At 48.2% G+C, this 27,421-nt stretch overlaps 3 protein-coding genes across 3 annotated transcripts in view; 2 read left to right on the top strand and 1 right to left on the bottom strand.

Annotated features, from left to right (window-relative positions):
- The window catches only part of MCF2 (MCF.2 cell line derived transforming sequence), a 57,695-nt gene extending 47,103 nt beyond the window's left edge, over positions 1-10,592 (top strand). The window contains exons 24-30 of the mRNA XM_083796915.1: positions 841-919; positions 1,453-1,516; positions 1,775-1,881; positions 1,958-2,070; positions 2,350-2,462; positions 3,750-3,850; positions 8,648-10,592. Coding sequence (XP_083653041.1) covers positions 841-919; positions 1,453-1,516; positions 1,775-1,881; positions 1,958-2,070; positions 2,350-2,462; positions 3,750-3,850; positions 8,648-8,688 — 618 coding nt within the window. The 3' untranslated portion in view covers positions 8,689-10,592. The remainder of the gene's footprint in view (positions 1-840; positions 920-1,452; positions 1,517-1,774; positions 1,882-1,957; positions 2,071-2,349; positions 2,463-3,749; positions 3,851-8,647) is intronic.
- A 49-nt stretch (positions 10,593-10,641) lies between these two features.
- Positions 10,642-26,151, bottom strand: F9 (coagulation factor IX). The gene is made up of 8 exons (XM_083796725.1): positions 25,188-26,151; positions 22,164-22,327; positions 21,802-21,826; positions 19,821-19,934; positions 17,905-18,033; positions 15,894-16,132; positions 14,400-14,517; positions 10,642-11,786 (listed from the first exon to the last, which is right to left on the bottom strand). Exons 1-8 carry the CDS (start codon positions 25,252-25,254, stop codon positions 11,239-11,241), a joined length of 1,404 nt encoding a protein of 467 aa, XP_083652851.1. The 5' UTR covers positions 25,255-26,151; the 3' UTR covers positions 10,642-11,238.
- Positions 11,807-27,421, top strand: part of FGF13 (fibroblast growth factor 13) — a 297,718-nt gene continuing 282,103 nt past the window's right edge. The window contains exon 1 of the mRNA XM_083796736.1: positions 11,807-12,667. The gene's annotated coding sequence lies outside the window, so the exon portion shown is untranslated. The remainder of the gene's footprint in view (positions 12,668-27,421) is intronic.

Raw genomic sequence — 27,421 nt, 5'->3', positions numbered from 1 at the left:
AGAGCTGTCCCAGTGGTTGCCCCTTAGTGTCCAAGCCAGGACTGTAAAAGTTATCTTGAAGTGGAGACAGAATTGCTCCTTGGAAATAGAGCCTTTTATTCCAGATGAAATCTCAAATAGGCCAGTAGTTGGAAAAAAAAAAACATTTTACTGTGCTTAACAGCTTACATGAATTGAGCTGGGAAATGGGCCTCATTCTTTAATGAACACAACCACATGCTCCACTACAATTAGATGTCAGAACTGCTCCCAGAGCGAAAGCATGGCCTCTGTGGTGCTGTTTCCAGTAGTATTTCAACTCATCTACAAAATAGGAGCCTGATTGGCCTAATTTCTTTCTGTTTATTTTTTCCCCTTTTGTAGCATTTTGAATAGAAATTTATGAAGGTGAAATGTTTGCCTAATGAGGTGTTCACAGGAAACCTGTTGTGGAAATATTGGTGGTTGACTTTTTTTGAATTAGTCGTCTGCCCAGCTTTTTTTCCTCCATGTTACAACACAGTAGCCAACTTAAATTCATAAAGCAGATGTATGTAGCAGAGTATACATATATTCCAAAGGCAGGTCTGCCCCTTTGGGTGGTTTTAAGAAGAGACAAGATACAAGCTCAAATGTGCTTTTGCCTGCACTTCTTGTGTTGTAGTGATGTCTCCACCATTTTCACAGTGTTGCCTGGATGTAGTGGGGGTCATCAATTTTTAAAGATTGAGAGTGTTTTAAATTTAGTGGTGACTTTGGATGAAAGAAGATTTCAGATAGTTGCAGCATTGAAAAGATTCTATTCATACAATATAATGGTGTTTCATAATTCAAAATTCAGACAATTTTCTCTTTTTCCAGGCCCAAACAGTAGATCTGAAGATGGCGTGGTTAAATGAAATAAGAAAAATTTTGTTCAAGCAGCAGGAGCTTATAAAAGGTACATTTGACCAATTTCTCTGTGGCATTCACTCTGCAGCAGACCTTTCCTATTTTCACATTACTAATCTTCAAATCCACTAATTCTCACCAGAGAATTGATTTTCAGAAGAAGCCTAGTAGCAGAATACTGGAGTGAGGTCTTATATTACAGGGAAATAACATACGTTAGAGCTGTAAAGGGCAGGTACTCACGTAGAAATGAGTTACAGAAGTACGTTTTTTTGTCGTTACCATGGGAGGTTATTTCACATTTGTTCTCATACGCTTAATTCAACAAGATACATAGCAGGTGCCTTGTTTTAAGCATATTATAGTCCCATAGACTTCAGTGGCATGCTTGCTATTGGATTTGTGCTAACATACCATCTTAATCATAAGTCAGTCTGTGCTTTGCAATAGTGTCTAGGTCTGGTTCTCTCCAAACAATAATAACTAGAGTTTTGCAAAAGGTCTTGCTTTTAAAATAAGGCTTCGAGTGTGATGGCTGCTAATAAAAAAAAGATGTTAAACTGGTGTCTGACCTCCCTGCAGTGGAGAAGCAGCAACCGGGCTCATGCACGGACCAGCTCCACCTCTCCTCCCAGCTGAGTGACGGGTGAGTCCCAGAAATGGCCTCAGGCGGGCAGCACCATGGAGCACTTGCTGGGCAGCGCGACCTGAGCTGCAGCTTGTTTTCATGTACCCTAAAAAATCAAAACTGGTCACTAAGATCCTTTACATTTATAATAGCATATATGAGAAAGTACTATTTTTATTTATAATCCTGTTCTACAAAGCCTCATGGAGTTTGATTTAATTTATAAATTAAAACTAAGATTGATGCATTCTACTTTTTATTTTTTTAATCTTTCAGAAAGCAGCAGAGAGCCTCCATAAGCTCAGAAGAGAATGACTCGGAGCGCACCAGCCCGGTGCCACTGGACAGCGTGCTCCTGTCTCCCCAGAGCAAGCCCCACAGAAGTATGGCATCCCCCTTCCTTTGGGGTGCTTTGCAGGCTCTGGGGTACCCCAACTTGAGCTGCGTGCTATCTTGCAGGCTGGCCAGGAATGTCACAGTCCCTGGAAATCTGTGAGGGGCTAGAGGAGTGGTCCGGTAACCAGTACCTGTCCAATTGCTCGGACACCGAGGAGGAGGAGGGGAACCAGCTGGTTAGTACAGAAGTGCAGTAGCACCAAAGCTGGAGGTGCTGCTGTTTTTGGTTGTCTTGCTTTGCTAAGCTTCACTGGATAATGGGTGTGTCTTCTCCATGTCTCAGTTTTTCCATATCTCAATTTGGGGAATGAGGAGATGTCTCAGACACAGTTTCTTGAAATAATTTTAATTAAGGTAGCTGTTAGTGCTCTATCGCGTTCCCTGCGGCAGTCAGAAATAATAGCTGCATGATATCAAATGTAGCTCAGTAAGATAATTTTTTCTTTCTACCACAGTCTCCAGGAAAATATAAAGCTCTTGCAGACTGCAAGAAGAGAGGATCAGAGGACCTGCTGGTGAAAAATGGGGATGAAATCCAGCTTTTGCATGAAGATGGTGAGGGACAGTGGTAGGTATTTTAGGACTACTTTGCCTTATCTCTGCGAGCCTGGAAGGCAGTGCCATGCAGCCTCGCCTGCCTGATTGTATACTCCTTGCAGCTTCTGATTAGGTTTCAGTCTATTCCAGAAAGCTAGAGAATTCATTCCCTTGCCAAGGCTAGAGGCCATACACACTGGTTTAGCCTTGGAAAACATGTCTAGACTTCCCTTGCCACGGGTGTCTGGGTGAGCCTTGTTGTATTAACTTCTTAACAACCCCAGTCGTGCTCTTCTAGCTCAAAATGATGGTTTGAGTGAGAACTCTTTGCCCACTTGCTGCCTTCCCCAGCTCAGCTGTTGGCTTTGTTCATCTGGGTTTATTAATAGCAATATTGAGTAATTACGAGACAATTTCTTCCCTCAAATGGCTGTATTGAACCAGTGCTAACTGGTTAATGGCTGCAGACTATTTTTCAGTTGTATTTAAAGCTGTGGCTTGCAGGATAGCAATTCACAGCTGGTTCTCTCCTTATAGATGGGAGCATTTCCTGGGAAATTACCATAGCCGTGTCTTGCCTGTTGAACCATTAGTTTCACTGTCTCAGAGGGCAGCATGCCCTCTTCTGATTTTTCCACCAATTTGGCCGAGATTCCTGCCTGTTGTTTTTTTCCTGTCCATTGTTTTTTTCTGGAGATGGAAGGGCAATATCAGCAGTTAGCTGAATCAGACTTGTGCAGGCACTAGCCTGGAAATGCACAGATACAACTGCCCCATGGAGGATTCCTGGCCAACAACTACAGAACCTTACACTTCATGGGAAATTCAGTTTGTTGTTAGCAAATAGAAGATATAAAGCATCTGAGTTTTGGTGAATGCTTACCACCTCTCATGGCAGTTTTGGCCAGTGCCAGGCAAAGATTCCTCATATCAAGCTTTTTTGTTAGCACAGATTTCGCCACAGGAGTAGGAAAGTAATTGTCCTTGGCTTCATCGGCAGTCAGTGGAGGGAAACAGGCATCTCTGGGGAATGATGCCGGTCCCAGGCAGGGTAACTCATGCTCTGGAGAGACCTGTTCCCCTCAATTAACTAGAGAGGGGCCCAAGGCAACCATGTTCCCGAGGTAGGTTTTTTAATTAGGTGCTTGAATTTAGTTGGGAGGAAGACTTAAATGCATGCACGGCTTCTGTTATAATGCTCCCCTGGTTTGAACAAATTGTTGGTTGCACTGGCAGTGGTGAAAAGCATGCCCAGTGCTGATACAAAACTGTTCGTGGCGTGGTTTGTTTCTTTTACTAATACCGTTGTTGTTCAAAGGTTGGTGAAAAACCTAAACAGAAGAAAAGAAGGCTGGATTCCCGTCCACAGTCTGCAGATAGTAGTCGGTGACTGTAGATTTCGGAATGCCAAAGTCGCAGGTATCATATAATATGCACAGCAGAAATATCTGAGAACTCGATTCAGGTCTCTTAAGCCATTTGTATTACACTTGATGTATTAAATCTGGCTGTGTATGCCTTTGCAGGTTAAAAAAAAAAAAAAAGCAGCTACTCCATAAAGCCTGCAAAAAGTAGTAAATTAAGCTCCTGCTCTTTTTTTTTCTTTATTTTTTGTTAGCACCTTAAGAACTTCCTGTGACTTTGGGCACTAGTAAATTAAAAAGGAACACTTTAAAATGTAGGTTTCATTGCAAGAGCACTGGGTAGAAGATCTAGGAGACGAAATGGAGTCTGAGCAAGGATTCCTGTGACTGTTTTTGCTTTCTTGTTGCTGTAGCTCAAACCCCATGTGAATAGGATGTACCTAGTAAAAACCACCTTGTGCTGCAAAAGACGCCGTGGCCTGATCCTAAGCACGTGAAAGGCAATGCTTCGGTTCTGCACCAGGCCAAGCCTCACTCTTGCACTCACTGCTGACTGCTGCAGGCCTGCTTGTTAATCCATCGTTAGAGTAAAGTTTATAACAGGTTACCAGGTTTTAGCAAAAGGCTTCTAGTCTTAAAAATCGTGTTTCTCTTTTTCTAGTCATAAATGTACACATAGAAATAGAAGCATAGCAGAAAATGCCTTAAGAGCAGCCTGTCACCCTTGCCATGTATTTGGTATCACCACTCCATGCTTTTTCATCATCATGCTGGAAGTAGGGGGCTGGTGGTTGTGACTGGAACAGCTCAGAAAATACAGAGAAAACCCACATAGATTTATTCCATTAAAAAAGAAAAAAGTAAGAAAAAGAAGAAGCCACCAGGTATGACCATGTGAAACATGTTTTGAGTAGATTTCTTGTTAAATACTTCATTTTTTTGTAAAAATTTCCTATTTTGATGAATATGAATGAGGCCTTCTGAAAGGCCTAAAATTCTAGTCAGCCCTTATCACAAAACACTGATGGCTTTCCAGTATTTTTCAGAAAAATCCTTGCTGTACAGGAAGTTATTTTTTATCCCCTTTGCTGTAGGGCAGTCAAATTTCACAGACTTCTTTCTGATTTTACATCTGGGACAGTTTGTAGTGGTCTAACAGCTGCCCCACACAGGCGAGAAGAAGTCTTCTATCAGGAAGTCTGTCTGTTGCTTCCCACTGGTCCCGAACCACAACCTGTGCGGGAGGTTTCTCCAACCCTAAAAGCACCCTGAAAATGGGATGCCAGTAGACTTTGAACGTTGGTTTGCTTTGCCAGCGGTCACATCCCCAAGCTCCTAGAGACTTGCAGCTCCAAGCTAGTTTACAGAGTCACTGAGTGCAAAGTGAGAAGAATTTCACAAGGCAAAACCACCGAAAGCTGCTGCTGTAAGTGTCACACCGCTGCCCAGATGCTTTGCGGCTGTGTCGCCAGGGTCTGGTGGCGGTGCTGAGGCATTCGATTTTCCCTGTTTAGATTAACTTCGATCTTACACTCTGTTGCTGATTGTGTATGCAGTCTCTAGGCATGGTTCTAATTTTACATGCACTTCAGGCAACATTGTAGGATGATGTAGGATGTTTTCTCTCCGTTTCCTAGAGCTATTCCTAGAGCTTTTCAGTGACGTGTCCTTACAGCCACCATGCACCTTGCACTCTGAAAACTGATTCTGTGGCAGCACCTTCGTATTTAGCAATGCCGTTCCCTTTGTGGATTGATCATTTTATGCTGTGGGTGACTTTGCAGCACTAACTGCTCAGGGATGTGGTGTGTGTTGGGCTGTTTTCTGCTTCTGCAGAAGATGGGGCTCTTGCTCCAGTGCTGCAAGAAGTTCTAGCCAGTCTCCCATGGAGCAAGGACAGGCCAATCCCGATACAGCAGAGACAGAATTTGGCAGCCAAAGAACAAAGTAGGGGCAGGAGGGCATACTGTAGCCTTCAGATACTCTCAGCTGCCTGTGTAGAAGCGCTGTTTGGCATGTAAGGGAGTAACCTTGATAAAGGTGGTGTGGGGTCCCCAGGGTCTGAAAGCATGCGGGGCAGCCCCAGCCCTTCATGGGGCTGGTGCTTCTGTTAGTGCTTGGCTCCCAGTCCCCACAGTCAATAACAAACTTATCTCCCATCACAGAATTTCACAGTCAGCATGGAGAAAAATCTGAAGTTCATTTTTTTCAGTGCCAAGCCTTTAACTGAATAGATGAAATGGTTCCCTTACCTTAATGTTTTTCCTTAGATTTACGCTGTGGCCGTTACCAAAACCTCCCACCCAGTGTGGCTAATTTCTTCATGCTTACATACTGTTCCTCTCACTTCCTGCCAATTGGTCCAATGCTGGACCATTACAAAGCATAATGAAGTTATAGAAAACTTTTCTGCCCATTTGAAGTTATCAGATAAGTATTTGGTGAATGTCCTACTACACTGCCATTGTCAGCTTTGCAAATACACCGTCCTCCTGCACCAGGCCTGCCAAGGGAGATCCTCTGTGCGAGGGAGAATTTCAAACATCCATATGAATCCTGAAAATGCAGATGATTTTCTTTCTTTACTTACCTGGTTGCGTAGTTATTCTGCCTTATGGATGAGTGGTTACTATTGACAATGCCATGTCACAGTTTTTCATCATTTTCATCTAGATGTTCTATTGCAAAGGTGGGATGGAAAACCTCACTAAACTTTGTGTAAATCTTGGCCAGGACCTAACTCAGAAGGCTTGGAGGTCATTTTGAAAAACAGTTTTCCCCTCTGGCATGCCTCTAGCTATAATTTCTGAGATTAGTCCTTGCTTCTGTCTTCTGAACAGATTTATTTTGTTTCCTGTGCAGTCTATGGTGTGTTTTTTTTTATGTGCATGCCATAGAAACAGTTCTGTATCGCAGGTGATAATACGCAAAACTAAGAGGAAGTTTGGAGAGAACTCTGCTCAGAAAAAGCAGTATTCAGAAAATAGTTACTGCTGAGATTTAACCATGTGTTGCTAGCTTAAGATGCCTTGCTGAAGCGGTCAGGTATCGCCTGGTTAACTGCCTTGACTTCGGTATGAATTAAGAAGGAGTAGCCCACTGTGTAAGACACACATTCTTTTAAAGGTCACGGCTGCGGTGTCAGAATCCAAATTTCTCTTGCACAACAGGGCAGGAAACAAAATACCTCTGCAAGTTCCCAGGTTGCTAATATGCCAAAGATCCCCTGCTCCTGTGATTTACAGAACTGACAGCACCTGTGTCACTGAAGGACAAACCACGTCACCTCCCAGCTGTGCTGCAGCACCCCGCTTGGTGAACCGAGAGCTGGGAGAGCAGAGACGATGAGGTCCTTGCCAAAACCCAAAGCAGATGTGTGACATGTTTTCATCTCAGTGACACGGTGCTCACTGCAGGGGCACCACAGCTCCCCTCTCATGGAGGCTAAGCTCGTGCTCTGCTCTTCTTTTCTCTCAGCAGTGGTAAACAAATGCAAGCAAAGGAAGCGTTTTATTCACTCCAGAATTCTCACGTCAGAGCAAAATGAGGCCAATACGTTTTCAGCCTTTTTCATCTGACCTTTAAAATCTGGACAGAGAGAAGGGCAGGTTTCTGATTTCCACTCACTGCATGAAGGTTGCATGAGGCAGTTCTTTTAGAAGAGAGCATGAAATAGAGCAGCTTGAATTAAAAAAAAAATTCAAGTGAAAAACAGAAACAGTGATAAATGCCTCTACTTATTAGATTACATATAAAAAATAAATATTGCTGCAACTTTTAAGTCTTTCTAAACAGTAGAAAAAGTTATATGGCAGAATTTAATTTGAGCCCCAAACCAAGGAGCATTCAGAGCTGTGATGGGAGAACGCTCCATTGCCAGGGCAAATGCACACACCTGCGTGCTTCAAGGAGGATGCAGGCAGCAGCAATGCTCTCCCTCTGTGGTGTGCTGTAGGTCTGGCCAGGTTCCTGCTCCTGTGTTACATGCCAGACCCTCTTCTAGTTTTATTCAACATCCCACTTGCCAAATTGTCTCTTCCAAGCCTTAAGGGCATCCCTGGGCATGTGTGTGTGTGGGGGGGGGGGGGGGGGTGCTCTTCATGCAAAGCAGAGCAAAGCTTTCCCTCACTTCTAGCACCCAAAGGACTGAGCTCCATGCATGCTGTGCCCCGGCTGGCTGGGGCACTGGGCTCATTCTCTTGATTACGGTGAGCTTGAGGCAACCCTTTACCTCGTGGCTTGGGCCACGTGGTTTTAATTAGCCTCATAAGAATATTGTACATAGCTGAACTCTTGAGTTCTTGCAAGCTGGCGTAAGCGTGCTAGCTGAAAAGTGCAAGGTTTGTGTAAGTTCTGTTTAAAATGCCACTTGTAGTTTTGCAGATGTAGCACAGCTGTTTGCACTGTTACTCATGCACTTTAATTACTGCAGCCGCAGGCTTTATGTGAGCAGAATTATTATGCAGGGTCCATTAAAGATAATGCTGATTTTTTGCCTTTGAAACATGAAACAGGGTCTACTTTCACAACTTGTGATGCCAGCCAGCTTCATAGAACAGCTATTTTGTAACTGTGTAGAAAGCCATTTTGAGCCTGACAAAATAAGGAGTCTAGAGAAGATAACCTCTGACCACGCTGTGATAATCAAGTGGTAGGTTATGGAAACGAGTCAAACCCTGTGGTCCTGCCTTAGCCAAGGCTCTCACTGAAGGTAATGGGCATTCAGCTTTTAGGGAGAACCACAGGAGTGTGCTGTTTTTAATGTTATACAGATGTTACATGATTACAGGGAACAATGTATTTCTTGGAATAAGATGCTTTAATATTAACATCATTCTTCATTACTTTATAGATGCTGCCCTGTGTAACACAAGAAAGTTTAGTTCCCCTTGAATTACGGGTGAACTAGTAGCATCCTGTTTTTGATGCTCTTGGAAGCTTTCAACTAAGTGTTACAGAGAAATAGCACAGTAGTTGGAGTTGTCCAGTACTATTCATCACATTCACAGAGCTCCACAGCTTCATCTGCACTGAACGGGACCGGGGTCCTAAGCAGCTTCTCATAGTCATAAAGGAAGCCATTCTCAGCTCTTTTTTTTCCTTTTTTTTTTTTTTTTCCTCACTATGGAAAGTACAGTATTTTATTATTTTTACCTGCTGTTTTTTCATGGCATCCATCACGTTTCATCAGAGAAGTACACTACGGTTTCCTGACACTTGGTTTAGATGCTTGAAATTTCCTCTACAGGTTGAAGGCTTTATCTCCTTACTAGCTGACAACTGCTGAAGTTGATTTCAAATAAAACAGTTGAGTTTTGGTAAACCAAAAACAAACAAAAAACATCAAAGAGCTGTATGTCCTGCTTAATTGATTTTATGGATGGATTTTTCATAAATATCTACATCAGCTATGTGAATGTAATGTTCTGTAAGAGCATCATCTGGCTGACTCACATGCGAAGATGCAATAATGCTAAAGATCCTTTTTTTGCACTTAGGGTCTGAATCCAGCCCATTGCAGTCAGTCCCACTGATTTCAGTGAGGTTTGGATCAGGTCAAACTGACAACTCAGGGTTGTCGCCAATCGCTTAGGGTCCCAAAGCGTCCCAAGACTGAAACCTGTATCAAGCAAGTGTTGAAGTTTACATTTAATGTATGTACTTTTGGAACACGTGCCATAAATCAAAGTTAAATGTCCATGTTTGCACTAAGGATGTTCTTGTGACAAGACTACTTTTCAGCATCTTTAACAATAATGCATCAGTTGAATTTTCGGGAAAGAAAAAGAATATTGAACACTCAATTTAATTTTGTGTTTCTTTGTCTAGATTTGCTTTTGTAGATCATAAGTACAGGTGGTTTGACTTTTAAGCAGATGTGTGCGAAGAGCATCTGACTACGTTGAGAACAGGGTTAATAGTGTGCATGCGGTAGTGGACTTGCTCTGTCCTGTCAAAACAAAATGTTTTATACCATGGACTGAAGGGGGACCTTTGTGATCTGACTTTGATTTGTGAACCATGAATTCTTAGCTACAGTACCAAGTTGTTAAGTTCAAACATACTGGGTTTTTTTCTGGTGACCACTTTTGTACAAAGGACTTGTTGAACTGCTTCGTGGCTGTCGCTGCCCGGGGGTTCCCTGCCACGCTGCCACACCGCCGTGGGCATCTCTGCAGTGTGGGTGGCCAGCATTGTGGGCAACCCCCCCACACCGCCAAAAACGAGACCAGCTGAGTCTGAGCTCAACAACGCTGCAGGACCTAGAAAGAGCCCAGTATTCTTCAGCCACTGGAAATCAAACCAGGGAGGTTTTAAGTCACTGAAGTTTTATTTCTGTCTGTTTTAAAGCTGGTCATGATGCACTTGCTAGGTGGAAAAGTAGGATTCTCTGAAGTTACTAAGGGGGCTGTTTATAGTGGTAGCAATTCTTGTGGTAACAGTACACATTTTGAGGTACAACTGTAAATACTTGTCTCAAGCATAGCACACATTGCATATTAAATGGTTTTAATCTTTTTGTCTTCCATAGTTTTAAATCTAAGCTTTTATTAATTTATGAGATTGATTAGTTCTGCAAATCTGAATGTACAGTCTGAGATTTTTAACATTTGAAACTTTGCACATGACATGGTATGTTACCTTAAGTATGCTGTTGAACTAGGCTCTTCATGTACATGTTACTATAAATTACAGTAGGGAATTTTCTGACTGCAAGTTTAAATGAACTATATTGTATATGTACCTGTAAAAAATGTGTTAAATCTATATTTAAAGATTAAAAGTTGTTAAATAAACTCATATGAGAATATGCAATTCATTCCAAAGACACCTCTGCTACAATTCTGAAAAAGAAAAAAATCCCACAGTGTTGGTTTTATTTAATTTCTTCGGAACAAATATAACATTCGCACATATGTTTTGATTTTAAAATAAGCAGTGGCGGATGATCTGGTTAACTCCTTGCTGGATGTGGTGGCAGGGAGACTGAAGTGGCGGCTGCTGCAGTCCTGCCTTGGCTCAGGCTGTCTCCATCACCGGCCTGCCCTGCGTCCCGTCCCGGGTACTGGCTGCGCTGGGACCATGGGGGGCACCGGCAGGCACTGACGGCCCCTTTAGGGGTGAGGGATGTGGGAGGGGAGAGGTGGGCTTGGTGCCCGTGCTGCAGCCCCGGGCTGTGTGTCAGCTGTGGGCATGCAGGGCTCGGGGATCTACCTGACCTCAGCAGCGTCGGTGTGTTCAGGAATGCAGTCACAGGTGATTAAAAAGGCTTTTTATTTCCCTGTTACCACATTTACACCGAGTTCTCTCAACTGTTGCCTTCGAAGAGCAGAAATTAGTTCATTTAGAAATGATTATTAAAACGCAGTGATTTCTGAAAAACAGGCAGCGATGGCCGCGGTCTCCACCTAACCAGTCCATCCACCAGGAACGTCGCCCTGGTTAGGCGAGCCTCGTGTTTTCCTTTATCCACTTCACGTACTTGGAGACCTTGGTGTAGATGCCGTATTTGCCCGGCTTAGCGCACTCCTCGCCCCAGCTGGTGACCCCCGTCAGAAACCAGGTGCCCTCGATCTCGGTGGCGTGGGGGCCCCCGCTGTCCCCCCCGCAGGTGTCCTTGCCGCCGGCCGGGAAGCCCGCGCAGAACATGTTCTGCTGGATGGAGGTGGAGGTGCTCTTCAGGCAGGTCAGCCGGTCAACGAAGGGCACCGTGAGGACCTGGAGGACGACGGCGGGCCTGCCGCGGTAGAGGGTGCTGCCCCAGCCGCTCACCGTGCCCTGCCCGTGCTTCAGCAGCATGTTGGTGAACTCCCGGCTGCCGATGCAGATGGGGGTGACGTAGCTGTTGAAGGTGAGCGGCTGGTCCAGCTCCAGCAGGGCGATGTCGTTGTGGTGCTTGTTGACAGAGGCGTTGTACGTGGGGTGGGGAAGAATTTTCACCACCTTACGCCACTGCTCGGTGTTGTCGTCCTCGTTCGTGTTGTATTCACCTGCGGAGAAAAACGGGCTTGGGCTGGTCCCCCCCTGTAGTGTGAGGGTGCTGCAGGACGCGTGCAGGCCCTGGCCAGGCTGACGTTGTGACAGTGCCGTTGTGATACAACAGCACCCCAGCCTAGCACAGGGGGGATGAGCTCTGCACACCTGGGGGGCCTCACGGAGCAGCACCTGCTGGGTCCCCACGGCCGCTGGACGTGGCACTGGAGCAGCAGCTTTGGGGGCTTTTGCTGAGGTTTGTAGCAGCGTGGCTGTTCTCGGGATTTAGCACTTTCACAGGGGTGCAAGGCAGGCGTTGCCCTGGCATCCAAGGGGAAAGCCTCCAGAATTAAAAGCCCGTGTTTAAAAGCATCGCTGATCAGTGGAAAGGAACCTGATCTTCCCTTTTCCAAACCCACAGAGCACCCCGCACCGTGGCAGGGCAGCACAGGGATGGCCTCAGCAGCCAGCCCCAAATGCCCCCCACAGGTGCCCTGCGTCCCTGCTGCCGCCCGAGGCTCAGCTGCCGGCGGTTGCGGGGTGCTGCCGTGATTGAGTTGCCAGCAGCTGGTCGCGTCCCTTCCCAGCCCCTGTGACAACAGGTAGAGGGAGAGGGAAGCTCTGGGGGCTCTGGCCGGCGGCTGGGCTGTGCCTGGAGCTGAGCCCCTGCCTTGCCCACGACTTGGTGATGCCGAGGGCTGCGAGCAGGATGGCTTCTCCTGCAGCCCAAGAGGCGCAGGGTGCGTTTAACCCCTGCCGCAGTATTTCCACACGCTTTGCTGTAATCTCCAGAATATACGATCTCCTCTAAACAATATCTGCAGCGCCCCTGGCCCTGGCTGTGTCCTGTGTCTGCTGCGTCTGCCTGCGAGGAGCAGCGAGGACCCTGCCGAGAGAGGTGAGGCAGCTTTCTGTGTTCCCGGGGAGGCTGTCGCCTGGCGAAGGCGGTTTTGGCGGCTGGTGCTGCTGCTGTGCTCTGTGAAGGGTTTTTTTTTTCAGCAGAGTGTGAATGTCAGCTTCCTTGCAGGCTGTGTTTCTACAGTGTAAGTGCAAGACAGAAGTGGGGGAGAGTTTGAGAGGTTTGGTTTTTTGTGTGTGTGCTACAGCTGCTTACTATTGCTGGGGACCTGGAAATGTGCTACGGTTATGACAGTGTAGAGACAAAGAAGGACAAGGGACAGGAATGCTTCTTCCACCCCCTGCTATTGTTTTTTGGGCCTCCCAGGATGCTACAAACAAAGCTGAACACCTAGCATGAATGGAGGTGAAGGATTCAGATGTTACCCATATATTGTGTGAACGCAAATTCAACAAGCCCTGCAGAATTGTGTTTTGCTTTCTTGATTTGCTGCCTGCCCCAAACCTTGCCTTGGAGACCCTGCTGTGCTGCAGAGCAGTGTGCAGGTAGCGTGAGGGGGGCTGGCTGGGAGCGGATCCTGAGCAGAGGGGGGTGTGCCGTGCGTGAGCAAGCTGGAAAGGGGAAGTTGTTTGCATGCAGATGCTGCAAAAGCAAAACCTCTCTCTAGCGGAAACGTACTTTTCTGGGGGATGGTTCTTGTTGCATCGGGAATTTTGTACTTTCTCATGTTTGTGGGTTTGTGCTGGGCTCTCAAGCAGAGCTGCCTGAAAGTCAGTAGCAAAAACAAGCTGCGTGCAAGCTGTGAGCCTCATCCTGTCAGTGTGGGGCAGGGGGTTCCCAGCCCCATGGTGAGCAGCTCCACAGGCCAACCAGGCACAGCTGAGAGCTCAGCTGTGCCGGCATGGAAGCAGATGCAGATGGAGCCCCGTGATAAGTTGATTCATGTAGATATGAACTCAGTGTTTCAAGGCTCAGGTAGAATCTTGTTCTTATCAGTAATACATTTGATAGTGTTTAAACAGAAAGTGAGATACTTCCCCACCTCCTGCAAACATTGCCTGCAGCTATTACCAACCCTATCAGTGTGCCTCCTATACTAGATATTCAGAGGGGAGAAACAATTTGGGAAGATGATTCTGGCACAGCTGTGAAACATGGCACTGCACCGCTTTGCCAAGGCCCTGCACTGAATTATCAGCAGGCAGCCTGTAGCAGCTGGGTACAAGAATCACAGGGAAACACCGTTTTTCCAGCAAAGATACATTTCTTTTGCAAAGCTGTACCATCCCTTGCTGTGCGGTCTGGTCGTGCTGCCCCTACCTAACTCCCCAGAGAGCCTGCTGGAAAAGCACGCTTGCCCACATGCCAGCCTGGGTTCTCTACTTTATTCCATAATTCTATTTCCTTCTAAAAGAGTTAAGAGCAAAAGCAGTTATCTTCTCCTTGCAAGGAGTTAGTCAGGCTGCTAGTGCCACTCTTGCACCATCCACACTAAGCTGTTCTCTGAGAGTCGAGTGGAAACTCAGCGTGACCCCAGGAAGAGCAGAAACCCCTGCTGAGGTCCCATGTGGGCAGCAGAGACCAAAATACACCACCCTGGCCGATGCAGCAGCATCTTCACTGATGCCTAGTGGGCTTCTAGGCAGCCTTAGTTTCTCTCTGGCTCTCTGCAGTCAGGCTGAGCTGTTGCCAGATGGACCAGCAGCCCGCGGCTCTGGTGCTGAGGCCAGTCCCTCGCCCACGCTGGCCCAGTGCCGCCTGCGGTGCTCACCTGCCACGGCCCTGACTTCGTCCCCTGGCTGCAGGCAGTGTGCCGCTGTCACCACCCATTTCTCGTTGACGATGGACCCGCCGCAGAAGCCCAAGCCTTTGCTGTCCACCAGATGAACCTGCGGGAGCAGAAGGAAACCACAGCTGTGGGGCTCACGCGAATCGGCGGGGAAGAAGAGGGAGATGCACAGGGTTGGTCTGGCTGTAGGGTGGGCTGCGTTTAAATTGTGCGGAGCCAGTGCTGCCCCAGCCACCTCGCTGCGTGCCAGGCGCTGCTCCTCGAGGAGCCCCCGTGCCCCCGCCTCGGTGCTGCGCAGGGGTGCCCGCTGCTGTCCTGCACGCGAGCTGGTGCCCTGCTCTGCTTCTCCCTGCTCCAGGCTGGGGGGGCAGAAGGCCCAAACACACACCTCAGCGTAAAACGGGGAGTTTCCCAAATCCATTCGCTTCCATACCTAGCGACCGGCGAAGCTGGGGGCGAGGGGCTAACTACCCACGTCGTATGGGCGTCTAGCTCCCCTGGGCACTCACAGGGCACAGGCCAGGACACCCCTTACGCCGAAACTTCTCTCATTAAATCCATCAGCCACCTCGCGGCCTGTGTCCAAAAGACACATTCCCCTTGCATTTCGCCCCTTTTGCCCCTTCCCCGTGGCACGGCTCGTCCCCTCCGGGCCGCCTGGTGCCCCCCAGGCCCTGACCCGCCGGCTGTCGGAGCTCCGAGCTCCGGCGGGGCGCCGGCAGCAGCAGCAGGCCGCGGGACGGCAGCACCCGGGGGGCCTGGGGGGCGGCCCGGGGCGGGTCCTTGCCGGGCTGCTCCTTGCACAGCTCCCCAGACCCTTCTCCCAGCCCTGCGGGCGGCCCCAGCCCCAGCGAGCAGGCAGCAGCCCGCTACCCGAATCCCCCCCAGGCTTCATCTGCCAGCTGACAAAAGGGCAAGAACTGTCCTGGGGGCGCCCGGTGAAGTGAAGGTCTCCATGAGCACAGCCAGCTAGCCAGGCTTGGGGGGCTGCTAGCACGCACATTGACTTCTGTCACGGGGACTGATGTCTTATATTTATCTTTCTGGTTCTCCTCTTGGCTGAGCTGCACAAATGGGCCTCCCTGCATAAGCCACTTTTCTTTGCCATCAGTACTGTCGGTCTGTGCCAGTTTGCAACAGAACGGAATCAGAATATTGCACTTAAATGGTATTTCCCACCCGTTCAGTGAGGCTTCACTGAAAAATTAACTGCGTTTTTCCTTGCAAAGCTGTGTTCCCTGGAGGAAACTGCTTTGACTCTGACTTCTAGGGTAGGCCTCCAGCCATGGAAGTTTTGTTGCTGTGGCATAAAACCACATACAAAAAGAAGCTGTATTCCTATTAGACTTGAGATCTATTGCTAAACTATCCTCAGAGACAGGTTTCGAGTATGTCGAAGTAAGACGATTCTGAGTTCAGAACTGCCTAGACAAAGCGACTGCTAGGGTTATGAGGGAGAGGCAGAAACAGCCATACCTGCCAGGGCACCTGGCCTTTCATGCTGTCTGTTCCCCCGACCACCCGGGTGTCCGTCTTATTTATCGGTATGATTTTCTTGGCGGTGGCAGTGGTGGGGGTTTCCGTGATGTTGAGAGCCTCATCCTGAGTGTCGTCCTCATCGGTGGTGGTGATGTTCCAGTGCTCGAAGGTGTTTATGGTTCGGGTGAGCTTTCTCTTCACATCAGGAGCCGTGATCCTCCCGCAGGGATATGGCACTGGGAGAGAAACGGACATGGTTATGCCTGGTTGTGTATCACACTGAGAGTGACAACAACTGAAGGAGCAGGCGAGGAGGCAGATGCTGTCTCCTCCCAGCACCCTGTTTGGAGATGAGCGGGTGTGTAAATGAACTGACCGGGACCCAGAGCAGTACTGCAGACAATATGCAAGAGTAGCAAAAGCATAAAGGTGTCCTGGGCCTTAGACGTGAGTTCTGAACAGCTTTTAAAAAGAAGGAGGCTTCTGAGAGAGGGGACATGTTGGATGGGATAGTGCAGCTGTGCCTTTATTTAGCAGGATGCTGAGGAGCATGCCCGGGAGGCTTGCTGTGCTGGGCAGCCCGGCTGTTTGGCTGACATTTCTACAGCAAGTTACTCCAGAACAATAAAAGTCCAGCTGGGAGAGGGCAGGAAATAATATCTGCCAATTGTACAGATAATCCTGCTTGGCACCAAGGTGAGGAAAACATTAATAAACTCATGCTAGAGCTGTAGATTTTCCCGTTAATGAAGACCTCATCTGTAAGCTCATTTTAGATGAGCTCTTCCCATTTCTCTCCTACGCAGTGTGTGCTGAATCCCTGCTGATAGTGGCAGTCAAAATAGTAAATAGCATCAGGCATTGTCTTTCATCTGAAAAGCTTTTGACAGCACTGTGCAAACAAACATTAGTGTAAAATCAGATTTAAGTGTGGCCTACAGAGATTTTGCATTTCCTTAAACAGTCCACTTTAGGAGTAGGGCTCAAATAAGTGCTCGGTGAGGGAAAGCACTATCGTGAAGTTAGGCTGGGAAATGAGGGTTTCAGAGCCAACAAAAGCCAAGCTTTTGCAGGAAGGGCAATTACCTAACCTGAAAGGTGATCTTGTTCCTAAAAGTAAAACTTTCTGGCCCATTGGAAGTGGGGCAACACAGGCCCTGGCTCTCAATAATCTCCATTAGCAGAAAGCATTGCAAGTGTCTCAGGCTGAGAGTCTGATCCCTGAAAGTCAGGGGGGAATACGACAAGAACTAGTTATTCCTTAGCAACCTCGACTACTGCATTTCTCCTCCACCCCTTTTGGCTGCCTTCATTTTGCTCCTTAGCACCGCAGGTGACCCACACAGCGCGATTCCTGTTGAGGGTCCTCGTGTGCGTCTCCACGCTGACGGGAGGGCAGCGCCACCAAAAAGCTTCACCCGCCTCCGCTGGGCTCAAGTATTTATGGGACACAGCACAGCTCTCCCCAAAACAGGGAGACGTCCAGGAGGATATTGAGGCAGAAAGGTTGCCTGGTGCTTTAAAAAAGCCCATAGCGTCCTGGGTGCAGGGTCGCTGACTAATAGTAGTTTCTATTGGAAGATGGTGGAGGAAGCGCGGCCTGAACGCTCACCAGCTTGTGTACTGGTAAAGCTGAGCTCTGTATTTCTGTCTCCGGAAAATTACTGATCCATATCTGGAAATATAGAGTAGCTGCAAGTGAGAGATGTGCCCACGTGAGCAGCCCTCTGAAACGGGCGTTTGCCTGGTGCGCAATAGTCCCAGACACCTAGCCTCCTCCTCCATACACCTAGGCTAAAAAAAAGGGTGCTTGGATCACGTCTTTCCAGTGTGACCCCACATCTGCCATTGGGAAAGCGCAGCGTCAGGCTCTTTACAATTGCTAAGCAAGAGAACAAGGTTGGCTTCCAACTGTATATAGCATTTCTGTGAGATTCGTGTGTCTAAATCCAGGAGAAGACCTTAGAAACTTTAACCCAAATCTCTTGAAAACGCTTTAAAGTTTAACCTGCAGGTTCGCAGGACTTTCCATCTTCCTGAAGTTTATAGCCAGCGGCGCAGGAGCACACGACTTTCTGCGGTGGGTCATGCCTGCAAAAGTGCTTGCAGCCTCCATTTTTAATTGCACAAGTGAAGTCTGAAAGAAATTAAAAAGAAAATGTGAAAGCTCTTTGACATATGACTGATCAGAGTTGTTGTACCTGGGCTTTTGGGCTCAGCCTATAGCTCGCTCCAGTTGTTCTTGACTATGCAAAATGGATGCTTGTTTGCAAAGAGAATTTTCTTCTTTGCAAATCCCATCCCTGTTTGTATTGACAGAGGGCCAGGCACCTCTTTGAGAAGGCAGGGTGAGGAAATGGCCACAGTCCTACGTGAGGTGCCTCTCAGCCCCGGCGCAGCCTCTGACCTCCAGCAATCCCTGCGTGACAGACCGATGCGATTGGAGGTGCTCGGCCCTGCAGAGCTGCCTGAGATTTGGCAGCCTGACCCCCAAGGACTGCTGCAAATATTTGGTTACGAGCCATGTGATTTCCCCACCGTCATGTTCCCCTCCTCCCCCCTGCTTACGGAAATCCACCCGCAGCACAGGTGCCAGCGGAGAGCCCTGCATATCCAGTGGGAGCGAAGCCTGAGCCCCAGGAAAGCTTTGTCTCGGGATTATTGCTGATCTCTGAATTTAAAACCTCAAGCAAAACCACGTGCTCTTCCTGACATACCTACAAATCATTGCAGCCTGACGTGGAGGACCCATTTCAGCAGGACTTTTGACGCAATGGTTCCCAGGGTTTGTAGGGCAACCCAAGGCTCAGGGAGAGTCCCAGCACGTTGGGTGTGCCTTCTCCCATCCCACCTCTCGCTCGGTCATGGGAACACCACCCCTTGGAAGTGGAAATCCACTAATCTGCAGGTACCCTTTTAATTCTCAGGGAGTTTTCAAATAGCTTCACAGCAGATTAACTCCACTCCTACCTCCTCAAGGACACCTCCCTTCCTGTAGCCATTTTAATGCCATCATTTACTATTTTTACTGAGATCCTTTTCACGCCTCACTTCTAGTGCTATTTTTGCTCCTGTCTCACTTCCATGAGAAATCTGCAATGAGACTATTTAAATTTGATGCAGCTTTGAAATGCTCTTTTTAACGTATGCTCCTCTCTTGCCAGAGCAGAAGCACAACTAGAAAGGGAATCTTTTATTAGTGCAGCGAGTCTAGCACATTATGTGAGTTGCACAGCCCCTGATTATATTATAAATATAAGAGCTGAATATCCCTCTTGCTTAAATTATCATCTGTTCGGTTTTCATAAACTCCTCAACCCATCAGGAAAATATTTGCCTTTTGTTTGCCTGTAGACTCAAGGTTGCTGGAGATAATCATAATTACGAATTTAGCAGAGTGCCGTTGTGGGGAGGTTGCGCTAGGCCTACCCCCTCAGCACCTGGTGTGAGAACGGGAAGGAGGAGTGAAATCGTGGGGGCCGCACCGGTGCTGGTGTAAAACTCTTGCTTTCAGTGGGCGTGTGTCGTCCCTGGCTGATGAACAGCCCTGGAAAGGCTTGTGCTGGGGAGATAAAGGAAGGTCTGTGTCAACATGTGCTCTGGCAGCTGCAGCGCGCTGAGCAGACCTTGAGCCTGAGTCTCTGCTGAGCCCTGCGTACGAGCAGGCATCGCGGGGCTCGGCGGAGGTGGAGCTGGGGCTCTGCTGGGGATGGGAGAGGAGGGACACATCTGTTCCTATACCCCAAGGTGCGTCCCCCTGCTGTCCCGCTGCCTGTGATCTACATCTGCACGTTCACACAGTGTCTCACAGCAAGGCAACGTGTGTCCAAACCAGCCCTCGAGTAGGATGAAAATCTTTATGCCCGCTTTTGATGGGATTTCAAAAAGGGCAGAACAATCGCGGGACAAGCCCCCCATACGTACCTATCTCACAGTTCCTGCCTTCATACCCAGCTGGGCACCAGCACACGTAGGAACTTATGGCATCCTCGCAAGCAGCTCCATTTTTGCATGGATTGGGGTCGCACTGATCTCCATCTTGGCGAGAAGACAGGAGAATTAGCAAACGTGAGTGTCCACCACAGCCGGTGCCAGCCAAGCGCTGGAGCCTTGCTGTGTGCAAGCCTCCCGCTAAAGACAAGTAGGAGGCTGTGTGCCTTCCATCTTCATAATGGAAAGTAAGCGAGATTCTGGCACACAGGTGCACAATAGCCAGCATCAATGCAAGGGTAACAGCAGCAGCAGTGCTTTACAGCAGGCCCAATTACGTACACTGTCTCCTATGGGTTAATTCTGCTTGTTTCATCTCCCTAATGTGACATCTTAGCAGGATTTCGTGTCTTGGCTAGGTTGGGCAGCTGAAGTTGGAAGACTTGCTTCCTCAAGAGTGATTAGGATTTCCTAATCTGAATTGTTTTGACGCTCCAGTCTTTCCCTGCAGGTTGGGTCTGGAGACTTCTTAGTTTATTAGAGCTGTGAGTCTAGGTCATTGCTCTTTCTTTCTAAATATTTTACTACTATTAACTGGTCTAGATTTTTCTTTATGTGTCCAGGTTTTTATTTTCACAGCTGCCTACAGCTGGGTAACCGAGGCTATAGTAAAAATGCCCAGCATTGCAAAGTTGGCACTCCAACACTTTCGAAGAGTAAATCAGTAACGTTAAAACACAGGGAGAGGTGCTCTGAAATGGTGATGCAAAAGCAGCGAGGAAGGGGAGCATCCTGATGCGTTTGTGTCCCACCGGTAAGCGTGGCTGTTTCTGATGCCTTGAGGGACAGGTTGGAACGCAGAAGGCTGTTTGCAAACAGGGTCAGGATGGTTTTGTCTTGCTTAAGGCATGTCGGGGTTTGCATATAAGGTTTGGGTGGCGGCTGCTGTTGCTGCCTGGTGAGGACGATCGGGCTTTGGTACCCCAAGGTGGAAGCGGGTGAGCTCCTGTGGGCTGCGCGTGTTGGGAGCAACAGCCTGTAAGCTGAACAGCAAGGCAGGCGCTCTGAATGACCGGGAATAGATGGCCTTCGTTATTTTTGGTGGCCTAATTGGTTACAGTGACAGGGAAACAAATGCAGCGTTGAGTTTCATCAGTTGTTTTTTCAGAGGACAGTCCTAAAATGCAAACTCAATGTATTTATTTATTTATTTTATAGTCTGGACTGACTAATCTGAATTATTTAAGGCTTTATAGTGAGATGTTCTGGGAGCTTTGCCAGTCTACAAAGCAGTTCATTTACCAAAATGTCCTTAAAATTTGTTTCAGAGGTTTTAGTAGTCGTTGAAATCTTTCTCGTAAGGGACCAAGGAGTCGTGGGGGATCGAGGTTGAAAGGGAAGAAAGATACTAGAAAGAAAATAATGGAGAAGTAAAGGTTTGGGACCATTGGTGTGAATTGCAAACAACTGTTTGCTGTGATCGCGTTGAGGCTCTGCTTTAATCCGGCATTTCCAAAGATTCACACTGTGCTTGCATGAAGCTGTGCCGTATCTGGAGACCTCTGCTTGAGAACAGAGCATTTCCTACTTGGAGGGGTAGGGGTGGGTTAATTACTGATGTCTTGTTCTACGCTGCGCTACAGCTGAAACTGGAAGCCCAGAGTGTGACCTGGGCTCATTGGATCCAGCGCTCTGTGCAAACTGGTTTTGTTCTGGGAGGTTTGGGCAGTTTGTTCCAAAAAACCCTGCTTTGACATAGAAAATGTTAAGTAAATCTGTTTTTTCCTGGCAATTTGTATACAAATGGGACAGGCACAGGCTGGGTGGCTACAGCATTTAGGGTGTATGACTCTGACCCATTCTGTGATAAATCAATTTCCGAATTCTGAAACACATTTTGGTTCAATAAGCACCTGCTACTTATGCACTGAGGGATGAATGTTACGCATGTGAACATGAAGAAAGCAGCTCTTACCAATGTAAGTTTTCCAAAACTCCATCTGCAAAGGAAAAAAAAAAATAAAAAGAAATTTCCCTCAACTTCTAATTTGTGGGCTAAAGTAGTAAAGGGATGACTCCAGAGCTAAAGCAAAAATCTTGAAGGAAAACAACAGTTCCAGTAGCCTCAGTGGTGACCAAGCTTCTAAAGCTTTTCCCCAGCCCAACAGATGGATCGTGACTGAGAATCAAGGGGTGATGGACGCTGCGCCTGGCTCCTGCACCTTTCCCCCTTGCTCTTTGCTCCTCCTTCTCCCCCTGTGCCTCTCCTGAACTGCTCATGCAAGTGAGGGCTGGGGGGGGAAAAGGGTGTTGCCGTTTTGCAGCAGCGATACTCACAGTTTTCTCTGTGTTTTCAAATACTTCTCGGGCTTCTTCGAAGCTGCATTTTTCTTCTATGCATTCTCTCTCCAGGTTCCCAGAAATGACCTCTTCCAGCCTGTTTGAATTGGCTCGCCTTTGCCTGCGCAGAACTGCGCTTGCCTCTTTGTTCTCGATAAAGACTGCAATTTGAAAAGAAATACAGGCTACAGAGGGGCACACACCACGCGATGCAGCTGGGATGGGCTGTCAGGGCTCTGCTCTCCCAGAAAGCCAGCCCTTATCATGGGTTCATCCCCCATTGCCCCATGGCCAGGGACGTTTCAGGAGTGCTATCATCTACTTGAGGTTTCTTTGGTGTCAGACTTAACTGCGATCCAGGGGATCAGATCTGGAGAACGCGGAGTCAAAGCAGTCAATGGACAGAAATGGCTGATGGCGAGGGGGTGATTAGGAGCACTGACGTTTGGTGCTTGAAATACCCTGAAGCAGATGGTGGGAATACTTCCTATCACAGATGCGCAGACTGGAATAAGCTATTCAAGAGGGTAGAATAATAGGCTTTTTCATGCTGCTGCTTAGTGAGGTCTTGTTTGAACACAGAAATTATCCTACTTTAACTCTCTGTGCCTGTGTTGGCTGCAAAAGGCCGTTTACCTCTGCAAGCAGCTGTGGCTCTTGAAAGCCTGGGGCCACGTGCTCCTCACTCTGCTTCTCTCTCTTGCCCAAGTGCCCTGGCACCACTGTCCCTGTGGCTGTGCTGGCCAGAGGGTGACACGGGCCCTCCTCACCACCTCAGAAGGGAGCCGGGTCGTGCAGGTGAGGAGGTGTGTGCCCCACTGACTCCGACCTGCTGTCCCTGCGTCCGGAGGGGATGTCCAGGTGGCCACCAGCCTCCCCATGGTGGCCACCTGGTGAAGTCCCATCGTGGTGCTATCACAAACGTTCTCCCAACTGGCACCGGCCTTGCTCCCCAAGCTGGAGGAGGCGTTTCTGTGTCTGTAACCACTGGAGGATTTACCTGTCAAATTATGAACCTCTGTAAACTTGTGCCCCACCTCCCAGAGACGCCAGCCCCTGCTGAGCACCGTTTCCCCCCTACCACCGCTCCAGAAAAGACACGAATCGCCCAGAAGAGCCTATAGCTTTGCCTCTCCTGCCTCCCTTAGCACTCCCAGCCGTGTCCCTTTTTGTCACCAGATGGCATGGCAGAGCAGCTCTTCTTGGAGTTGGTGGTGGCCTCCTGGGACATGGGTCTTTGTCCGTGAGCCATGTGCTGGAAGGGCTTTGGGCATGCATCGTTCATTGCTGCTCAAGCATACCTTCTGCTCCCAATCAAGACCAGATCCCAGCCTCTCCAAAGCCACAGAGGTTAGTTGGATTCTCATGAGCCCAGGAGGGGTTGCTCTTATTTATGCCATGCCACCAACGGTATAATCCTCCCCTTCTCCTAGCACTTTCTTTGCCAGAGACTGTACTAATTGTTTTTGCAATGATTTTAATCATTGTAAAGCAGGCTTGCACCTCTGCCTTCCTCATGCTTTCAGTTAAAAAAAAAAAAAAAAAAAAAAGAAAGGGAGTGCATTAAACTCCTGACCTTAATCTAATTGTTTGGCAGTAGATATTGATGGGTAAAGCACTGGCCTCTGAAGAAGCCAGGCTTGGTTTCAACACTGCAGCCCCCGTGGAGCGGTCTGCTAAAACCCGACCCCAGCTGCAAGTGCTGGGCGTCACGTGTGGGACACGAAGGAAGGAGGAAGTTCCCCTGGAGGAAACCCTTTTCCCTGCAACGTGAGCCTCAGCCTGAGCTGGGCGGAGAAGGCTGTGGTGAGAGGGACAGAGCAGCCCTGGTTCTGCGGCTCTGCTGGGCTCTCTGTGCGGGTAGCACCTGGGGAGCCGGGCGGGGGCTCAGCTGCAGGTGGCCCAGCACGGTGCGATACAGCTCTCCCCAGGGGGATGTGCCAGGCATCTGCCCTAATTAACCCAGTTAATGTTGAGAACTTATTTTAATGAACGCAGCTTTACCTCCATCAGATCCCCCTAGGCTTTCTTGGGATCTTACTGATCCCACGTGCTGCCTGACAAGCAAAACTGGATTTGAACCAAAGGTGGCCGGTCCCAGGGGGTCACGGGCATTGCACTCGCCCTGGCTGGAAGCGCTCCTCACACCGAGCACGCACTCACGTGTGACTTAGCAACTTCTAAACCGGTGCTGGAGAGAGTGAGATGGGTCTCTGGGCCAAGGGGCTGGGGATGAGACCTGCTCTGCCACGCGAGTGTAGTATTTTCCAGGAAATACACCTGGATGGCTGACGGTACTGATATACTTTAAAGTCTGCTCACTTTTTTTTTTTTTTAAGCTGTTACTTGCAATGCTTTAATGAAGGAAGAAAGACCTTGCACCAGACGAGTACTTGCACTGGATGCAAACCAGCCTCTGCTGGAAGTGTTGCTGCCGCAGATAAATCGCGCGACCGCCTGCGTTACTGTGTGCGATTGCCCACATCCATCAACTCCTCTATCTTGTCTACGGCGTTGGCTGCATCCTACGGTCTTTGTTAAATTCACGCTGGGTTTGGCTTTAAACGTTTCTCGCAGCGGCAAGCCCAATGACTGTTTTATGGATGCGAGTACTTGTTTGTGTTCTGGGACAAAGCAACGGCACACAGAGGGTGTGGATGTTACTCCACCAGTGACGTGCTTCCCGTTTTTCCTTTTGCCTGTGCGTGCACGTATTCCAGAATGGCTGAACCGAGCTCTGAAAGCTTAAATGCTGTACGAATTTAAGAAAAATCCCATTCTTAAAATTAATCCCTGCGACACTGTAAAATCAGCGTAAAAGCCGTTATTTTATTCCTGAGAAAAGAGTCAGAGCTTTAAATAGAGAAGATACCAAATGCTGCCGTCCCTCTGACCCCTTGTCTCTCATGACACACCACAGGTTGCTGCAGCGTCAAGTGACAGACTGACCCCGAACCTGCAACTCCCCCCAGCCGCCCCAAGTAAAAGTGAGAGACTCCCTAGGCTTTTAAAAGAACCCACCTGTACTTTCGGCACCAAGAAAGGCTCCCAGGAGACAAATGGAGAGTAGGAGGGGGATTTTTGCCATCGTCCTCCCAGTGCCCAAACCTCTCGTTAACAAACTGTTCAGGTGGTGGAACTCGGTCAATAGTTCCAAAGTGCAAGCTCTTGTTTATTTACGCTGGGTAACCCTTTAATTTAAGGTCCCCAGATGTGCCATTGCTGACACTTGAAATGGCAGCGTGGATGAGATTGGAGGAGGCGCATCCACGTATAAGAAACCTGTTAGGTAACTGCAGTCCTTGGGGTCATCTTCTGCCCTGTAGGTTATTGCTGCCAGGTTGGAGGCTGAGCAAGGCACAAGAATACATTAACCCAGCCTCGGTGACCCTCTTCAAAGCGCTGCATTTCCCACTCGTGTCCAGGTGACGTTACCGGGCATATAAAATCCATTATAGTGTTTTCAGAGGCTTCAGCAGAGTTCACTTTTCCCGAAGAGCCGGCACAGATTCACTTGGAGGCAGCCCTACAGATGCCTCCTCTCAGGGACCGGCTGTCCGTGGCGCAGAGCTGCGCCAGCCGGCACAGCCAGGTCTGCTCAGGCTGTCCGATTAAAAACCTGGATGAGGTGAGGGGAGACCATCGGGCCGGTACTCACATCTGCAAACTCTGGGAACGCTGTAGGGTTTCCTGGGTGTCCCCACTTCTGCACTTGGGGCCACAGGAAAGACCCTGCTGCTTGGTGGCTCGGACAGTGCTGCCGTGGGATAAAACGCCGGCTCTGGAGCAGGGGGAGTGCTCGGGCTTCTGGCCGCAGGGTTACCCAGGGGAGGCTCGCAGGCTGCTCCTGATCCAAACTGCCCCAAAACAAGGTTTCCGTATGAAACCATTTATATTTAACGTTGGGTTACTTACGTCCCTTAAAGACTGTTTCTTCCTTTCTTCTGACTTTCACTTAACGTACAGAGCTATTTCAAGGCGAAGAATTTCTGTCGGGAAAATACTGAACATTGTAAAAAAAAAAAAAAAAAAAAAATTAAAGAAAATGAAGCATTCACTTCTGGACAGGTCAAAATAAACACATGCAGCCCTTTCCTCTCCTTCCTTGAGGAGTTGTAGGGAAAGGAGGCCGAAGGCATTTGCTCTACTCTGGGGAGTGAATTTCAGATTTCTGGATTTCAGAACTGAAATCCATCCCTGCAACCATGCCTGACGGAGGCATGGTGTCAGTGCTGTTGCCTTTTGGTGTGGAATTCACTCTAATACCACGGTTAAAAGAAGGGCGCGGGGAGGCTATCACGCCCTGACGGCTTATTAAAGCAGAAGGACCAGAGGAGGGAGGCTGGCGGGTCTCACTAGTTTCCGGCAAAGCAAGGTGGATGTCGTGCTGTCGTCAATGCGAGAGAATCCCACGGTGCGTTTCACAGCGCCGCAGGCACTCGCAAACAGGCTGGCTGCGTGGGGTGGGAAGCAGAGGGCGTTCCGCGTTGGATGCGCCTGCGCCTCGTGGGCTGGAGGGCTGTTAGTTGCTAAGAGGATGCGATGGCCCTTGGGTAGTTGTTAGAGAGTTTGAGCTTACGAAACGTAAATCCCGTGCGCTCAGGCCAAAAAATTGAAAGCGTTCCTTCGTGCGGCAGATGTGAGAGGCATTTATGGTTGCGTGGGTATTTGGAGTTACTTCTGTGTGCAGAAAGGGCCGATCAGCTGTAGGTAAATATGAGATGCTGAATTTTGAGCTACGACCTCGTGAGATCTGTGCTGCCTAGATGGAAAAAAAAAATCCTTTATTTTCCTTTTTCTTGAGTAAACAAAAGGTCTTGAAACCTATAATTCATCTTGTTTCCTCTTGCTCCGTTTGAAATGATCTTTCATCACTGACAGCAGCTTTTGTTATCAAATTTCTGTGGCAGATAAATGAGTTTGCATGAGGTAATGTGCTATTGATGTAAATTGAATGCAAAGTGAAGAAGGTAATGATCATCTCTCATTTTCTGTGCATAAGAAAATGCAAATGTGAGAAAATAAATTGAGCTAAAATGCTGAAACAATACATCTCCTATCAATATAGGAGAGTGTAGAGAATGGCCTGCCATAACAAAGGATAATTAGAATCTCATTACGGTAAATATTTTACTTTAAAGCATAGGTCAGTCAAATTATTTTTGTTTTATGGTGCATATTTTACTTGTAATAGTATTTGCAACATTATTGCTAATTAATCTCCACAGAAAATGCCAACATCATTAGAATAAACA

Source organism: Anser anser, assembly GCF_964211835.1.
Source record: "Anser anser genome assembly, chromosome: 13".
Taxonomy (NCBI): Eukaryota; Metazoa; Chordata; class Aves; order Anseriformes; family Anatidae; genus Anser; species Anser anser.
Note: the sequence above shows the minus strand (reverse complement) of the source record. Positions and strands in the feature narration are given on the sequence as shown.